Genomic DNA, 18,647 nt, shown 5'->3' with positions numbered 1-18,647 from the left:
TTCTAAACTAAATTTAAAATGAGACAACTCCCATTTTTAAGTTCCAAAACACCTTACTTTGATAAGTATGTGTAGCCATTGAAGTCAGCAGCAAAACCTAAAAATACATGAAAATTAAATTAAACTGGCTATTCACGTGTGATATATAATACATAATATAATATACTGCATGACTTGAAGATAAGTTTACACAAAGTTTTAGTAGACTTTACCACTTTAGACTTAAGAATGTACCAGTATTTTTCTATCAGTTATGATTGTTTTTGATGTTTTAGGTGATCTAACTGTCAGGATGTTTCAAGAGTAAAATCGACAAAATCCGAGCGTAGTTAAAATGCTCAGATTCAATTGAAAGTGTGATTACAACTTCTTTAGTTGCGACTTCGGCAAAGAGTCAGACAGAATAGAGACACATAACGTTGCAACTTGAAAGCACTAGCTGATATCAATAAAGAGAGTCAGCCTCGCAACTAGAGACGTAATTTCAGCACATATTTTTCTTCTGATCGTTTTAACCGCAATCAAGTTTTGTTAATTTTAATCTTGAAACATCCTGGTAGTCAGATCTACTGAAACATCAAAAACAATTGTCAATGATAAAAAAAATTGCAATACTCGCTGATAAAATTTTCTAAAATTTTGTGTAAGTCCATGTAAAGTAAATTACGTGGTTATGAGCTCATGGAAAAACGAACATAATCAGGTGACGGTAGGTCACAGGAACACAAGTGACAGGTTTTCTTCTTTAGAAGCCAAGCAGAAGCCGAACCAGCCGGTGATACGTGATATACCCTTGTCGTCGCGTGCTACAGGCTGCCGAGGAGGGCCCAGTGGCTGCCCCAAAAGTCAATAGTTGCAGCAACCATACCGAATGGTCATTTTCATCAAAGCCATGAAATCTAATCAGAAGCAGTAAACTACAAGCATCTTCTATGACCAGAAATGGAACAGCTCATCCTTAAAAATTCAACTGAAGGGAAGAAGCAAATACCATAGAGAGCTGCCATATCTGCAAAGGACATCTATAGTGACCGGGCAAGATTAAATGAACTGCCCAGATAAGGCTTTTGATCATCTCGATGGTTCACCATAAAAGTTGTCAAGATTACGTAAGCTGGGTCCAAACAGCCGACGCTTCACTTTAGTGACATATTATTACAGCAGCACAGCTTATAATCCCAGACATTCACTAGTGTTCCATGCTACGATATTTTGAGCTTTGAAGTTGTGATTTTAATCGTAGGAATGCGGAGGACATATTTACATGATGCGCAGGAGTGGTCGCACAACTCCCAATTTTTCGTAGCTGTCGAGTTCACGTGCTATGAAGAAATTGTCGCACAACTCCGAGTTTTCTATATTAGTCTGTTGCGCTTTTGGCTACAATGGGGCGCACTTTTTATATCGCGGCTGACACTCCTAAAATACGTCTAAGGTCAAATATCAATGTCAAAGCATGTAGGAAATTTTTTTTCAAATTCCGAGTTAATATTTTTTTATTTTGGAGATAATATTTTAAAACATGTGCATTAAAAACAGAGCTATGTAGGGGTGCTGTGAGGACATCACCAATGAAGACGATAAAAATCCAACCTCTGACCGCAAAGATTTGTGCACTAATACGAATATTGATGTCTACATCATACGCAGTACTTCGTCATTAATACGATGTTTTCAAAAATACCCCCTTGAAATGGAGGTCTGAACCACTTCGAAGGTTTAAAGATTCGATGTTTTAAACTATTTACATGCTACGAAGATGAAAAATACAACAAAAATTCATAGCGTGTAACACTAGTGATAGTTGGGAGTTGGTCATAGATTTGCTAGAGTTAACCCTGGGTTAGTTGAAGAATATTAAGCTGTTAACTCTTTCACTCTCATAAACCGATGTATCGGCTATCAATATGGTTTCACTGTTTTTTCCTTTCGAAGCCTATACATTAGACCAATCAAACTTAGTCTCCAATGAAACAACCTTGTTGCCAATCACGTGCAACCAAGCGAAAATTCCAATTCTATATTTCATTTCTAATTATTTTTCAAAACGATAAAACTAGATCGCGGCCGTCATGGCAACAAGAAATTCACGGTGTTCCTTGAATGCAAAATAAGTGTCAGAAATTTTGCAAGAGATGGATTCACTAAACAATTTTATACTTAACTTGTAGCGAATTTTGCTCTGAACAAGATGCATTTCATAGTAAAACAATATCTGCATCGATTCTCGAGATATTGCATAAATACTAGCAGTATACCGATTTTTCAAAAATCCATTCGAATTAATTTGGTCAAAATAGTGATTTTAGCGCAATAGTGAAAGAGTTGAGCAGGTTTGTTGTATCACTGAGAAAATAGAAACAGGGAGAAGTTACTGTTAAAAATGCGGTTGCGTCAAAAAGGTCGATTTAATGAAATTAAGACCCATAAAAAGCTAAAACATCAGCTACAATTTGATGCTATTTTTGTCTTTGTAGACCGACCCTGTCCAGAGATATATGCGTTTGAATGAGGCACTCTTTTAAAACGCTCACGTTCAAGCGGGTGCTTCTTTCGTGACGTCACTAGTGATACATCTAAAAAGAAACCATGATCGATAAATATAAGGTGGCTTCATTAGCCAATCATCAGCGCGAAATTTTTATATAGGTCGCAATAAATGTTATCACTCGCAAAACGCGTTGTCTGTGATCTCAAATTTAGGGATTTTACTCTATTATTATATCGCATGGATATCGATATTTACTAAATTAATTAATGAATTTATAGATTCTTTAATGAATTAATAACTTTAATGAATTAATAGATCGACACATTTTTTTGACGAACAACCGTAAAAATTACTGTAACGTTACTGCGAAGGTGACTCCGAGTTTTCTGAGCATCAGGTGATTAAAGTGCTACGGAGGAAGATAAGAGAATGGAGGTAAATTTATCTTTTACTTAGAGTCTCCTATAGATATACTGTTGAGTTTACATTCAGATTATATTTCCCTGCTTGAGGCTAAAATGTAATTTCCTGCGCGTGCGAGATACGTATGTACAGTGAGTTCTTGACGGCTTCTTGTTAATCCATAGCATCTAGCAATACAATGGCTTAGATTGATGAATATACTAAAGGTAATATTTTTAGTGCTCATTAATACATGTACTAATTAATAAAATTATAACTTTTTGCTATCACTAATCATCGTTTTATATTTTTTATCGGTTCACCTAGCTACATTTGCTTCAAATTTTCTGTGGCAGTTTTATCTAGTAAATTAGATTTATGATTTGACAATAGATGTTCACTTCTCACTTGCAGAAAGTGAAGAAAATCCGATCGATGCAAATCTTTAACTTCCAGAACCAAAGCTTCGAATCGTTGGCTTGGCGTACTTATGCCTTTGTTAAACATTTATTCGTTTTTAAAATTACACTCGCAATCTATCAAACTCCCAATTTGAAAGCTTTCAGTAGATACACGTTAGAATGACATATCTATGAATGACATATATTTATTGCATTTGTTTTACTGATTATAGGATGCTTATGTCGTCCCACCCGCCGAAGCAGCTTTGTCAGTGTGGAAACTGCCACAAATGGGAAAGAGAGACTTGAATGTGTTCTGCATAAACTATGATATTTTGTTTGTTTGCTGTAGTAGATGAATTTGTCTTATTGTATCAGCTAAAACTATGTGAGTGGCCACGACTTGATGAATATTTTTAATAAAAGCCTTATGCCAAGATGAAAATTTTTTTGCTTGTAAAAATTATATAATAAAATAATATTGTTGAAGATAATGCAAAACATAATTTGCAGAATATTGTAGTGAATTGGATACGGTACATGGCTGTCCGCAGTACTGGAGAATGTGAGTTCAAATCCAGTTTGCAGCAGATTTCTCATCCTTAAAACTCTATCCCTATGTATATTCTTTTCAAAGATGCATTCTGCTTATTTTACTCACGGTAGTAAGAAACTAGTTTTCGGTGTGGGTGATGATATACAGCCCCAGGATAGGCGACGGGCATAATGTGAGCGGGGCTTTTGGGAGGCTGTATATCATTAGTGTGGGTAGCGACAGAACTGTGCCGATACAGAGACCTTATTCTACATAGTTTGCTTGACAGAATTACCGTAGACCGGTAGAATTAGTAGTTGGTACTCAAATGTTTACACAACATTTGGAGAAGGTGAGTAAGACAAATTTTCAATTTTCGTTTTTTGAGGCCTTTGAAACATTCATAATAATGTATCTGCAGCTGGATTTAAAATTTTATTCTAGCCAACATGAGCAAATACAAAATAAAATTTATGCCAATAGAGCCACGTAGGACTAGACTTTTATCGCAAATAGCCGATGTGAATACGAGATATTTTGACAGATATATCACGCATGACACCATTTTGGGCAAGTCTGGGCATGTTTTTGTTGCCTGAGCGTTTTTACTGCGATCAGATATTTTCGATTTTAATCTTCAAATATCTTGGCGATGAGATCACTTAACACAACAAACAACATATCAACTGATAGAGAAAAATAATGCTTTCTTTTAAGATCCACTCAAATTTGACGCAACCACATCTTTAAAGCAATATAAACCTTCCTCAGAGAGTGAAATAATTAAATTCACATCAACCAATCCTACTCACTCATAATAAATAGGTCAACTTGAACAGAGCTGTCTATTCTGACTGTCACCTTCAGTGCTCATTGGCTAGCAGAGTAGGTTTTAATCAGCCAATCATATATCACGCTATCGCAGAGCATGCTCAGGAGCTGGGTCAGCAACTAATTAAGGTTAACTGACAGTACAAACTTTAATTACATAACAGAAGAAGATATCATTACAGATTGAAGTTTCAATAACATTTTTGTAATTACAACCCAATACCAGATTTGATTAACATTTTCCAGCCATGAACATGGAACAAAAGATTCGCGATTTTTGCGGTATTTTTGTGATATCGGCGGGAAACAACTGCAATGCTATATATTATATTAAAATCGCTAATTTTTGTTAATCGTATTACCTAAAAAATGTCTGTTAAAAATTATTCTTCATAAAAGTAGAGCGTGAGTTGGAAGGTTTTTAAAAGATAACTCAAAAGAATAGCAAACCAGCATCTGCATGTAATTTTGGAAATGCAAATTATTATGTGATTTATTGTTCGCTATATTTTAAGGAAGATACATAAAAATCATACTGCGCTGGCGCATCTATGCTTATTAGGAGAGATTATCATGTGGCAGCTCACCGAATGACACGAAAAAGACAATGTTGAGAAAAACTCCAACAAAAAGAGCAATATTACATTCAAATTTGATGAAATGAAAATTTCAAAATTTAGTTGATGCCACACTATCAAATAGTTAGGAAAAATTCACGAGTTCTATTGTCCCAGTTCTCTGTCTGGAGCTGCATTCGGCTCATTTAAAAACTAGTAACTAACCACAAGTTTATGTGAAAATCATTTTAGCAATCGTATAAACATACTTTCACAATCGACTGCAAGCAGGTACTTGTTTAAAGGATTTCATAACAAGCGAAATACTCGTATATAAGAATAATAAGCTCCCGGCAACAACCATAAACAAGACAGGTGAGATTCTGAGCTGAACCTCCCGAGCTGTTACTAGGGCTTACCTGAGGTACAAATGTAAGCTACATCCAAGTATACTAACACCTGACTACTAATTCAGCTTACCTCGGAGTGAATAGCTGGAAAGTGTACTAAAGCAGGAGAGGGGAAGCATTCACTGCAGCGCCTGTAGAAATTTATTATATATTATAGAGAACCTCTATAAGAATACGTAAGCTTCACACCTTAATGACCAGATCAAGTCTAATCTCACTCCACGTGTTACCAGCAGTAATATCAAGGAGACAAGATTTGGTTGATACGCATGCAGATAAAATGCAGGTAAATGGATTCCATTCTGTTCAAATATACTGAACTATTGCATACAGTTAAAATGCATGTAACCTATTATGTATTATTTTTAACAGTAACTAATGTCCATAGAGATAGAAACAATGAAATAATTTAGGTCTCCCACACCTTAGCTAGAGCAAACTATAACCCGTGTTACAAGTAGGCAGATACTAGCTGATTCATGGCCGTGACATTAAGGGTGCTTTTGAATTTCCAACGTGTACCCTAGAGGGATACGTCTGATGGAACATTTATATACATGTATATATCTATCATTTACGAGGGTGTTTAGTAAGCTTTCATTTAGTCCTATGGGTATATATGACATTGGAGTTGTCCACTATACACTGCTTTCAGCCAAATGTAGACGAGTTAATTGCTCTATCAGTGAGTGGCAAGTTAGTCCAATAAAACATTTTAGCATACGCTGAACACACTTGCTATTTGCCAAATGTTGGGTATGCCATAGCCTAAAAACTCTAATATTTTTTAAAAATTCTTGGTTCACAGAGTTCATCATGCTTCCCAAACACACGCTTATCCACAGCCAATTGTCTAATAAACCACCCACTCGCATTTCAGAATAAATGTTCACATAGTTATTACAACTGACCATCTTTCACAGCATAGTAGATCGCAAGGGTGCTAGTTTGCATAACACAAACGGCATAAAAATATTCAAATATATTTGAACACCTTGATATAAGTTCCCCCTATTGGACTCGATACAACCATGATAATATCACAGTAGAGATAATTATGTCGATTGGTCGCTAGTGAATAATTAGGCATTAAAGATGAGCATACATAATTTTTTGGTAGATGTTATCAGAAAGTATCGGTATTTTTTAATCATTTGCGATGTTTTTGATGTTTGAGGTGATCTGACTGCCAGGATGTTTCAAGATTAAAATCGATAAAACTTGATGCTGACTAAAACGCTCATAAAAATACGTGAGAAATGACATTATTAGTTGTTAGCATTGCGACAGTTGATATCGGCTATTACGCTCAAGTCGGAGCGTTGCATCTCTATTATGTCGATCACTGCAATTATAGATGTCATAATCACACTTTCGCTTGATCTGAGCATTTTAACCGCGATGAAGTTTTGTCAATTTTGATCTGGAAACATCCTGGCAATCAGACCACCTCAAACATCAAAAACAATCCCAAATGATAAAAACGCCGATACTTTCTGATAAATCTTTTGTCAAAAAGTTTGTCTAAGTGCATATTTAAAAATGTTATTACTGACAGTAATAACTGCCCTAATGAACAAGGCCAAGCGTGTCTGGTATAAAGAGAAACATCTAACCAATGCCAAATAAATGCAGCAGAGAAATACAGATAACTAACAAATAACTAACCTCCTTTATTTTCTTCCTAATTGAAAGAGTCGTGTCATCCGCTACAATCTGTTGGCTGCCAGCCCTTATCTCACTCTCTATATCCCCAGGTAACGTCGCTCCCTGCATCTTGCCTAATTTTTTTGAGTCAGCCACAACTACCTCATGGCCGGAGGCAGCCATAGTGGCCATGACAGAACTCAACTGTCGAGGAACGAAGCGTGGCTTTTGGGATTCCGCGTTCCGCTTAACCGGCCTTATGACAAGGTGACTATGGTCTAGCTTGATAGAAGGCTGCAAAGTCTGCATCGAGGGCTGGCTGGGTAAACTTATCTGTGGATGAGACTCACAAACAGTGTCCCTCACTTTCAAAGATTTAGGACTTTGGAAATTGGCGGAGTGCCAGGATGCTGCTTCTACAGCTGCTGTCTTTCTCTTTCTGCTGTTGGATGACTCGTCAACTTTTCTATTCTGGCTGAGAAGTTTTACATGGTCAATATTCTTACTGGTTACACTTTCAAGGCCTTCAATGTCTACAGCTTCTACGACTACTTCAGGCTCATTTCCTGGATAATTTTGACCCAAGTAGCTATCAACAGTACTGGGATATATTGGGGGTTTGTTATGCGCTCCAGCAACTGATGTAGCATATGGATTTAACCTAAAATTACTGGATTGAGTTGAGTGTTGGCTGAAACTTCTGCTGGTAGCAGCGACATCATGCAACGGGTTATTTGCATTAGTGATGACAGGAGACGTGTATCCTGTTGAAGAAACACTATGAGATGAGTGTCCCCCAAAGGAGACACCGTGTGACGAGTGGCCTGTCGCGGAGACATGGTGAGACAAAGGCCCTGTGGTGAGATGGCAAGTAGGGACTACAGAAGTGTGGTTAGTTGAACTCGTGACACTCCGAGTCTTCAGTGAGTTGATGTCCTCATTGCGCCGAGCCAAAGCCGCCGAATCCTTCTCCTCTTCTGCAATATTTAAGTAGAAACCAGTTGTTTGTACGCTTGTACAAACATGTACAACCGTACTGTGTATTACACAATAATAAGATATGTAAAAATAATGGAGAAGCCTACAAATCGATTAAAAAAACTTTTCAAATCAATGTTCATTTTAATACTGTATATTTCAACTCTTCAACAGAACTGATAACATTTGCTGCATTAGTATCGAGAAAAGAAAACATTTTTGGGTGACATGTCAAAACTTTGTAGTTTGCAGTAATGCAGTTGGAGTTGTTCCCCCTCACTCCTTATAAATAACATTGCCAGAAGATATTTATTTAGCCTCAGCTTTATACAAATCTTCATTCGTTTCCAATAAAATATTACATTTTGTTACATCTTTGCAGAAGTAACAAAATGTATGTTTTTTAAAATGCTCTTTTACATCTGTTCCCAAACTACATACTATACTCCGATTGTGCTATTTTGGTTTAACATTATTTAACAATCTCATTTTTTATTTTAAGACATAAACATAATAGTTACGGCCTATTAATTTTTTACAGATTAACTCCTTTTGTAGTGTATCAACACAAACAAGTAATCTCAGATCTGTTATCACAAGTCAAAGTTCTATACATGAAACCATCAAGCTTTCATGGTTGAATTATCTATGGAAAATATTTAAAATAGAAAAAATCGTCGGGACCTAATAATGGCTGCCGAGGCACAAACATTTCAGTTAGAAACCTACAAGAACGGAAAAACTCTTATTGATAGACATATTGAACAGTGTAATTATTAGCTTTTTAAATTGGTTGCCAATTGTATTGGACTCTTATTAAAGCACATAAATTACATAATTTTTTTATTATATATTTCAATACATCAGAGTCTTGGCTTTCGAATGAGCCTATATTCAATACACAAAGAATAATAGAACTATGAAAAACGGGGTGTCAAAAGTACGACCTGCAAAAAAATCACTTGGTTCAGGTACTCAAAATGTGACGACCTAATTCTCATTTAGCCTTAGGTCGTCGATCCCTTTCGCTGCCATTGAGGCTGCGTTTTTCTGTGACAATCGGTGCTGTTAAACCATGAGAGCGCTAATAATAAACTAAGATTCTAGATAATCAACAATGCCCGCGGCTCCGTGCTAACGCCCGACCAATACAAACACATGTTCTGGGTTAATTAATTATGCTTCAATAAATGTACTGTCGTTGATAAAGGTAATGAAATCACATCGATTAAATTATGACTTGCGGTTGCGTGACCCTAGGACTAAACGTCAATCGCACTTTCACGGGATCACGCAATGCTTGAAATTAATTAGTCTCAGTCGTCACTCGCAACATCACATTAAAAATAAAGAGCTAGTGCATAATATCATCGGGAAAATATAGTATGGTTCTTGGAGTCTGAGGTACTTATCATAGAAATAATATGTACATGGAGAACTAATGACACTGATTCCTTTGTCATCTTCATTCGTTCTCTGAAGTTGTCCTACCTTCGCCTGCCACTAGCGTCATTATCGTAGTTGATAAATAAGCAGTAAGAGCACACAACAACAAATATGAGAATTGTGACGTCACAATTTTCGAGACTACGCCAGTAAACTTTTTCGCGGTAGAGCTCTGGGGAAATCCTATAAACACCAACCAATGTCTGTCTCACCATGGCAAACAATAGCTCATTCGAAAGCCAAGACTCTGATGTATTGAAATATACAATAAAAAAATTATGTAATTTATGTGCTTTAACCCTTTCGCGGGCGAATTTTCAAAACTAAATCAGACTCCCATGGGCAAATTAATTTTCCAAAAAATCAATTTTTTTTAAAAGGTTCATACACTTTCTGTGTGTTATTATGTGCATATATCTAAGTTTAAAGGTGCATATGTTTACATGTATATGTCCATAGGCATATATATGTATTATAAACAAATGAAAATGTATAACATAAAATAAATGCTTTTCATAATAATTTTCTATTTACGAATGATATTTTCGAAAGCATTCTCCTTTACAAAGGCCCACATCACAGTCTTTGCACCATGTACTTGTTCGTGTAACAAAGAGCTCCCACAAAAATGTACTTCCTGGATTGACAGGCTCAAAAAACTTTTCAAAATACTCTACTGGTTGAGCATCTACTGGAGTAAATACTGGGCCTGTCACTGCTATAAACTGCTGAATTGTAGGATATTTATCTCTGTTTATTTTGGTTATATTCTTCTAGGCACTGGCATTACTCCTACTCACATCCTCATCATTACTGCTACCAGCCTTTTCATCACTGTCACTTCCAGATGTAAAGTCATTCCAATCACAATTCAAACCTGATTCACTGTCATCTCTTGCTACTAAATCTAAAAAGTTACTGTCAGCTCTGAATCTTTTAGTAACTTCGGTACTAGTACTTGCTTTATTAGAATAATCTCGGGAGGTTCTTTTAGAAGTCGCCATGACGGTAAACTAAAGTCAAACTCTCAAAAAATTCGGTAAATAAAAGCTAAAACCGAAGCAAGAAAAATAAAAGTTGATAAATTATTTAGAACAATTTTCTAATTTTTTTCGAAAGTTTAATTATTCATCACTGCTAAAAACGATCGTTTTTTTCCAACCTTAAAGTCAATTTTTGAGGTTAACCGAAACTACTATATCGTAGAGGTGGAACGAGACAGGTTTTTTAAGCTCGAGACAAGACTCGAGACACTGTCTTGTAAAAATTCGAGACTCGAGACACGAGACAGTAAAATAATGAGCATTTGGTGATGATTTCACTACACAAGTACTAGCTACTTGGTATATATAAAATTAATAAAACTCTTTTTAAATTGAATTTTTACCTGGTGTAAACGATCTAAATACAACATTTTAATAGTGATATGCATGTAGTTTTTAGAAACAAAAGTGACACAAACAGCTCTAAAATACCGAAGTTATATATTTCTAAGAATTTTGAGCTTGATTGATCATAATTATTATAAACATATTGCTTTGTACATGTATATTTTTACCATCTATTGAATAGTTCTTACTTTTTAATGTAATGTGTAATGAAACCGATAGCTGTCGCTCTACAAAGAAATACCGCAACTAAAAGAACACACGATAACACTTTCATTCTTATCGTTTCATTAATGTTAAGTTTTGTTTGTGTATTAGCTGTAGTATGTGAATTATATTTAAATTGTACTCATGAAATTATATTAATTACTGTATACATGCACATGTATATTCTTATATTGAGCTAACAAAACGTCATTGTTAACCGAACACGGACTATGGTCGACACGGCCTTTCGTTCGTTTCTCCGTGTCCGGGCAAGTTTTACCCGCGATTGGTAGTATATACGTAAAAGAGGCCCGAATTTTATGAAGGGCAGTTGGTGTTTAGACACGATACGATAAAATACAGACATTTTACCCGCAAAATTCTATTTATTAAATTGGATTATCCGAAGAGTAATTAGATACGACCCGGTATCTGTTTTAAGGACACAACCGAACTAAAAAATAACAGGGCCGTTGTCCGGACTACATGATTAGACTCAGTGGCCAACATAATCAGTAGCAACAAGTAGTAACGGACCGGGTATAACTTTAAAGGCAGTTGCCCGCAATCCATTACAATATATGGAGTTGTTGCTACCGCAAGAAGCCATGTTTTAACAACCGTGCGCAGGCGCTTTAGTTCTATTTCCTGTCTCGAGTTTGGCAATAGTTAAGTCGAGACGAGACCGATACGAGACAAGTCGATACTCGAGACGTCTCGTGTCTCGTTCCACCTCTACTATATCGTAGCTTACTATTGGTAAAAAAGTAAACAAAAAACGGCATTTAGCTAGCCAGAAACTGCAATAATAAAATACGTTACCGAAACGACAAAAACGTCGCAATGCCCATTAGCAGCCGTATCGCAAAGCGACAAAAACGTCGCTCTGCCCGCGAAAGGGTTAACCAGGTATGAAACTTTCATATGGCAATTATCTTCTCTTGTAATATATGGACAAGGAAAAACAACTCTGGTGGAGTGGGAAAAACTAATTGATTTGCAAATTTGGTGCTTCAAAACGTTAAAAGTTGAATAGAGTTGTACTAGAAGATGCAATGGAACAATTGAAAATTAAAAAAACTTTTATCGTAGTACAGTAATACCTCGACATACAAGTGTCATACGAGAAATTTGAGATACAGGGAAAATTCCGCGCAAATTGTTTCTTTGAGATACGAGCATAAAAGACAGTTCTCGATGCTGTCGCTAGGTGGCTGAGTATGCAAGAGGCCGCTTACGTAAACAAGATCGCTCGGTCTTACGGCTAAAAGTTATGGCAAAAGCGCATCTGAAAGAGCCAAGCCGAAACAACAAAGAATGAAATTTGAATTAAGTTCTGCGTAACACTCATTATTAATTAAGTAGGTACATATAGTAAGATGAACTCATTTAAGTTACTTTTAAAGTTCATGTTACACAGTGTACCAAAAGTGTAGCATGCCGAACATGTTGCCATCACGTCTATCTCACACCACCCTTAGCAGCTACTGTCTGCCTCGAAGGTAAGAACTCCATGCAGTACTGTACATAAAAAGATTACATTTTATTGCAGGTCATAGTTACTAAATAGATGGTTACTAAAATGAATGGTACATGGTGAGCATAGGTGGTGAATTAGAGCAATTAAAAACATGTTTTTCCACTGTAATATCTTGTTTTAAGCTTTTATCCGGAAGATGGGAACGGAGTAATTTGTGTTTAGTTATTTTATATCGAAAAATATGCTTTGAGATACGATAGAATTGACTTACGAGCTCGGTCCCGAGCGCATTAAGCTCGTATGTCGAGTTATGACTGTACTAGTTTGCTAGTCGACTAGACACCTAGAACTTGTCAACAAGTGTCATTTGACTGACACTTTATAAAGAAGGCCAACTGCTAACGATGAATGACAATTACCAAGTTGTCTACACTTTCTAGCAATGGTCATACGTCTCTCCTGCAGTTTCCAACGCGTTTCATCCACCGTCTCATATTCTGGTGCATAACAGACATGCAGTATGCCTCCATAGAACTCAAGGTCATCTAGCTTCCGCTTGGCAACCCTTAAAACGTCCAACATCAAATTTGTAAACATTCATTTAATTTGTGATATAATTAATACTTGTTTACTTAGATACGTGTAGGACTAGCTTATTATGTCTTCTCACATAAGCTGTTGATACTTTATTGTATTCATTCCAGGTAAAGAAAATGTTTGCATTGAACCTATTTAAAAATATTTTTTTGATAACTGAAGTACCTGTTTAAATCATAAAAATATTGAACTCTATTTTTTATGATAGTTAATACTGCTGATTGTTATTCCTAAATACATACAATAAACCGCTATAAAGTACAAACAGTTCAGCATAGAACGTTTAAAATACCATTCTCTGATAAGAGAACAGATATTAGGAGGGAGATTGTTTAAGCAGCTGGCAATGATATTGTCAAAATAATAGTTAGATGTTGAATGAAATTTGTTTATATCTTGTTTGTTGAAATGAGTTGAAAACCTGTAACTGTCATGTAAAAAAGAGGACACAAACCATGAAAGATCTTGATACCTTTAATTGAAGTAAAATAAATATTTAGCATAGGTAGAGTAAGAAGGCGCAAAGATTTGGAACGATCAGTCGTTAGCAAAATAAATAAGTTGACGTAAAATAAATATTTAATGAAAGAAGATGCAAGGATTCGGTAATTGGTAATGAGAACTAGCAGACTTGAGGAATAAACTGCTAAACTACAGAGAATTTCATGAGTGAAATTAATCAACGCAATTAATGCTTATTTAAACTCTCAAAAATGCTATCGAACTGAAGTATACTTCTAAGACTGTTGTAAAGCAAGCGATGTCAAAGAATGAAGTCACCCCACAATTGCCTCTTATAATTACTCTGAATAAAATGCACCTCCTTATATAACCAATTATCTACTATCCGTGTGGAGTATAAGAAACTACCACTAGGACTGAATGAATAATACAAGTACAACACGCAGTACCTCGCACTGTTGATGTTCTCGTATTTAAGGAGATAGGTCTTTGTGAACTGTTCGCTCGGATAGTCTTCAAGAACGGAGAGAGCTGAGACGTTGCCATGAGCCAAACAAGTCGCGTGAAGTTCCTTAGCGATGCCAATAGAGGGCACGCCTTGTATCAGCAGATATATAGACTCATCGCTGACAGAGTATACCTGCACCATACTCATGAATTACACAAAAGTGATGTTCGCTGCTCAAAGTCTTCAACACTGTTACAAGGAATGCCTGGAGGTGTGCGGTGAACATGCTAATTTAGAATGAATTTTTTTAAGCTTTCTCATTATCAGTTACTTCATTAAAGATTTAAGAGGTGTCAGTCTTACTGAGCCATAAACATTCAGTTCTTTAAGGCTGGTTTACACTATATCACCGTACTCTGGCTTTGATGACGCAATACTTGGGTGATCGTCGATGATAGCAATGTTCACACAATCAGAAACCCATTCGCGTTTGCATCAGCAAATACTCCGAGGTGTAGTGTTCTCATTTTTCTTTTAATTTTTCACAAAGAAACCCCTTTGTTTTCCCGTACTTGAATCAAATACTAGTCCCGCAGCAATTATTATAAACAGAAGTGAACAAATCACGCGAATTACTAATGTCGAAATGGTTTAGATTGTAGAGGCTGTCGGCGGAATATCAAGAAAGTTTGACACTTGCAAACTTTTCCTACGTATCGGCGATGCTTTGTTGACGCTATCGGTCTGGTGCACATAGTCAATGATGACCGCCGTAAGGACAATTCCTACATACTGCGATAGAGTGTGAACCAGGCTTTACAAGCAATAGCAAGTATATCAATCAACTCGAGACAATTCTGATAAACATTACACAGAGCAACTTCTATATTTGAATTTAGTTCTTTCTAAGACTTACTTTGTCTGTTGGCTCAAATATTCCTTTGAGAATGTTAAATGGTAAAGATATGATAACTCCTTAATAACTACTAGTAAAACAAGGATATAAAAGTTGGTCTTTATAGCCTACTAACAAAATAGAATATTAGTCCACTTTTTTATTTTAATATACCTACAAAGTTTTTATATTAAAAGACAAAAGTGACTGAGTATTGTGACACAACATGCGTAGTTTGACTTGAAAAACTGAGAAATCTTCTAGGAAGGAAGCAAGACACAACAGCAACAAATAACAACAACAAATCTCTTATAGAAGCCTTGACTACCAAAGGCCTTGCATCATGTTGAACATAGTGTCATAATACTTGTTTGATTTTAAAACTTGTTCAGTTCAGAGCCATCGGACGCTCATATCTTAAAGCCATTTAGCACACAGTCATTATTTAATCATAGCTCCACCACATACAGTACCAAGGAGGTATGTTTCCAAAAAGGCTGTTATGTCAAATATTAATCGACAAAGCCATTGTCTGTATTCACTGTCATCATCACTTCTTGTAATACTGTTTTTATTTTACTTGTTTCTGATGTAGTCTTTCTTATTTTTCGTTTATAGCAGTATTACATCAGACAAAATAAAAGGAACCCTACCAAAATTCTGATCTCTGCAGCATTTGAAATCTCTCCATATATGGAAATCTCTCAACATACGGTGGCATCTACAGCTACCTCATATTATCAAACCTAACAATAGAGCAATGCATGATCTTAGGGATATGTAAAATGATAAATTAATACAAAATAATAAATAAACAAATATTCACATGTAACTTTGCCTTAAGAGCAGACAAAGGGAGGTGGTAAGCTTGGCGGTATGGAAGACAGACAATGTGAAGGAAGAGCTGATGATAGGAATATGCAGTATATTGGGTATTTGGTATAATCATGTAATATTTGTACCAAACTCATTGTGCTCTGTTTGATTTACACTATGTTTTTTATACAAAAATAGTACTTTGAATCAGATGCAAGTTATCTTGAGTAATTGTGTTCCAGCACATGTTCAACTTGTAAATATGTATCTATACTTATCCTGTCTCAAGTGCCGATGTTAACTGGTTGAGCATAAGCGCAGATGGAGAAAATGAGCAGACTTCTATAAAATTTGCAAAATAATATGAAAGGTTTTCTAAATAATATCGGAACCAAATGTATGTTTGAAAAGAAACTAGAAGTATGGTGTAACATGGTGAAGTTTCTAATTTAGTTGCTACAATGTCTGTTATTGAGTTTGTAAGTATGTAATACAAAGGCAACTTTACATAAATGTCAATGCAGTTTGGAACAAAAAGAAGCAACGACCATCGTTTAGTCTATTAGCCGTTATAGACTATTTTGATACGCTTTATTTTCAAACATGGCATCAAAACATACTTAAGCTGGTATAGTTACAAAGCCGAATTTTAATCGAAACCTATAAAACACGTCTTTCCGCACACCCGATGTTCATCTATTCTCATATTAAAAACCTATTACTACTTCTTCCTCCATACTGTCTGTCGTCTGCATCGCCAAGCTTACAGTTTGCTTTGTATGCCTGTACATAAGGCAAAGTAGAAACGATAATATTGAATCTTTTTCGTTTACTGTTTTGTGTTAACTTATCATTTACGTGTATGTTACACTCACCGATTTTTAACCCCGAACACAATGTAAAGGTAAAATTTGTAGCAAGGCAACAAATATGCAATACGACGGTTATGCTTGCAAGAACACCCTACCTTCACTGCCGTATACTTTCTACCCTGACGATATTTAGGGCGCTCGTTGCATACATCTAGCTTTAAATGATGCCTGCGCATCGTTATTGCTTACTAACTTTAGTTGACACAATGAATGAATACAGAACTTGAAGTCCACCAATACGTGAGTTTATCAAAAAAGGCTTAAACATTCGGAAGACGAATAGAAGTGTTCTTTATCGCTAAAACTGCTTTTACAATTTTCGCGGTTTATTGACGGGGTGGATCTTAAAATCCATGATAATACAACTCCGACATAAATGGGGTTCGTCTAAGTTAAACTGGAAAGCTACCTTCTATTGCCTAAGGCAAGGATGCAGCGACTGATTAATTAAGTCAGCAACTATAAATTATCTAAAGATGACAAAGAAATAAATTTATGTTATCAAATGACACAGAGAAAGCTGCGAATTAAAACAAACTATGTGTTTTTATGTCATAAGGGCCATGCTCAGCATTGAAGTCCAAGGCAAAATATGTATTCAGTTAGCCAATAGCCTACGTACCCAAAACCCCAAAACGTACACAAACCATCTCTGCGATTAATTTTTAAAATTATTTTGCAAATGACCTTTAATAAAACTTCATGCAGTGCTAACAGAGCTTGCTTAGGTAGTTGTCCTAGAATCAGAGTTGGCAGGCATTAGAACTGCTATGATGTAGTGCAGCACACAGTAATGTTGCAATGCATTACAACTTCCTAATCCACAGTAGACATTCACTGCTATTGCGACTGGGGACCTACTGTAAGTTGCTCACTGTGATCTATTTTCATGGTGCATTACCTGAACCTAGCAGTTCATGCATACCGCAAATGTGCATTCTTAAAAACTTGAAACTGTTTGTTTACTGCAACTACGCATTAATATGAAGTTGATACTGTGGATCAACTGACACTGCTGGCCTTTCAAGCCTCTGTTTAGCAAGAGCATGAACTCGCGCTCTAACTGCTATATCATTTCAGAATAGGGAGTCAGGAATTATCAACATTCTTATGAAATACATGTAGGTGTCTTTGTATGTATTCTCATCAACGTTATACATGTACATTGAAATCATAATACATCCTCATGTCAATCATATACAAAGTGCTGATTGTGATCAATTCGTTTGCCCAATCATAGTCAAGTTTGAGTAGTGTTCACACCTACCAATTGCGCTGAGATTATATCAATACTTGATTCTATGTGTTTTCACAAAAATGTACTGCCTGTACTGTACTTATACTGTATGTACAGTGTAATGCAAGTTTCTACTGCTACTAGTACTGCAAAAGTACAGCTGTGCTACTATACACTGAGGAGCAGGTAATACTGTCACTGCACCAATACTGCATTCCGCAAATTAAAAAATAGTCGTACTGTATGCATACTTGTACTCCATACTGTGACGTAATGAAAGTACACAATGCAATTATCCTGCATGGCTTTGTCATGTTTACTACTGCACAGCTAATGCAAATACATAGATACAAAAAATACCGCAACTGTAACGCATTTTAGATCTAGGCATCAGTGAGTACGTATCAATGTGTAGGTTATTGTATTTTCATAATGGTCCCAACTTTGTCTAGAACCTAGCAGGCTGGCCCAACAATCAACGAACTCTATATGATGTAATATCTAGTTAAATAGCATTAAATTAGGGCAATAATTTAGACCTTCATGT

General features: G+C 36.0%; 1 protein-coding gene across 1 annotated transcript; it reads right to left on the bottom strand.

The window, feature by feature from the left end:
- Positions 1-51: 51 nt before the first annotated feature.
- LOC137391540 (RNA-binding protein 48-like) lies at positions 52-17,039 on the bottom strand. The gene is made up of 6 exons (XM_068078044.1): positions 16,959-17,039; positions 14,282-14,472; positions 13,193-13,338; positions 7,296-8,251; positions 5,698-5,758; positions 52-97 (listed from the first exon to the last, which is right to left on the bottom strand). The coding sequence occupies exons 1-5, from the start codon at positions 17,037-17,039 to the stop codon at positions 5,747-5,749; spliced, it is 1,386 nt and encodes a 461-aa protein (XP_067934145.1). The 3' UTR covers positions 52-97; positions 5,698-5,746.
- Positions 17,040-18,647: the final 1,608 nt, after the last annotated feature.

Source organism: Watersipora subatra, chromosome 3, assembly GCF_963576615.1.
Source record: "Watersipora subatra chromosome 3, tzWatSuba1.1, whole genome shotgun sequence".
NCBI classification, from domain to species: Eukaryota; Metazoa; Bryozoa; class Gymnolaemata; order Cheilostomatida; family Watersiporidae; genus Watersipora; species Watersipora subatra.
This window is presented reverse-complemented; position numbering and strand designations above follow the sequence as displayed.

Bases quoted from the DNA above. Each gene is read 5' to 3' on its own strand.
- LOC137391540 (XM_068078044.1), bottom strand. From the start codon at position 17,039: ATGCGCAGGCATCATTTAAAGCTAGATGTATGCAACGAGCGCCCTAAA. The intron at 14,473-16,958 runs GTAGGGTGTTCT...AGTATGGTGCAG, and splicing joins GAAAGTATACGGCAGTGAAG to GTATACTCTGTCAGCGATGA. The intron at 8,252-13,192 runs GTAATTGTCATT...TAAATATTGCAG, and splicing joins TAGAAAGTGTAGACAACTTG to AAGAGGAGAAGGATTCGGCG.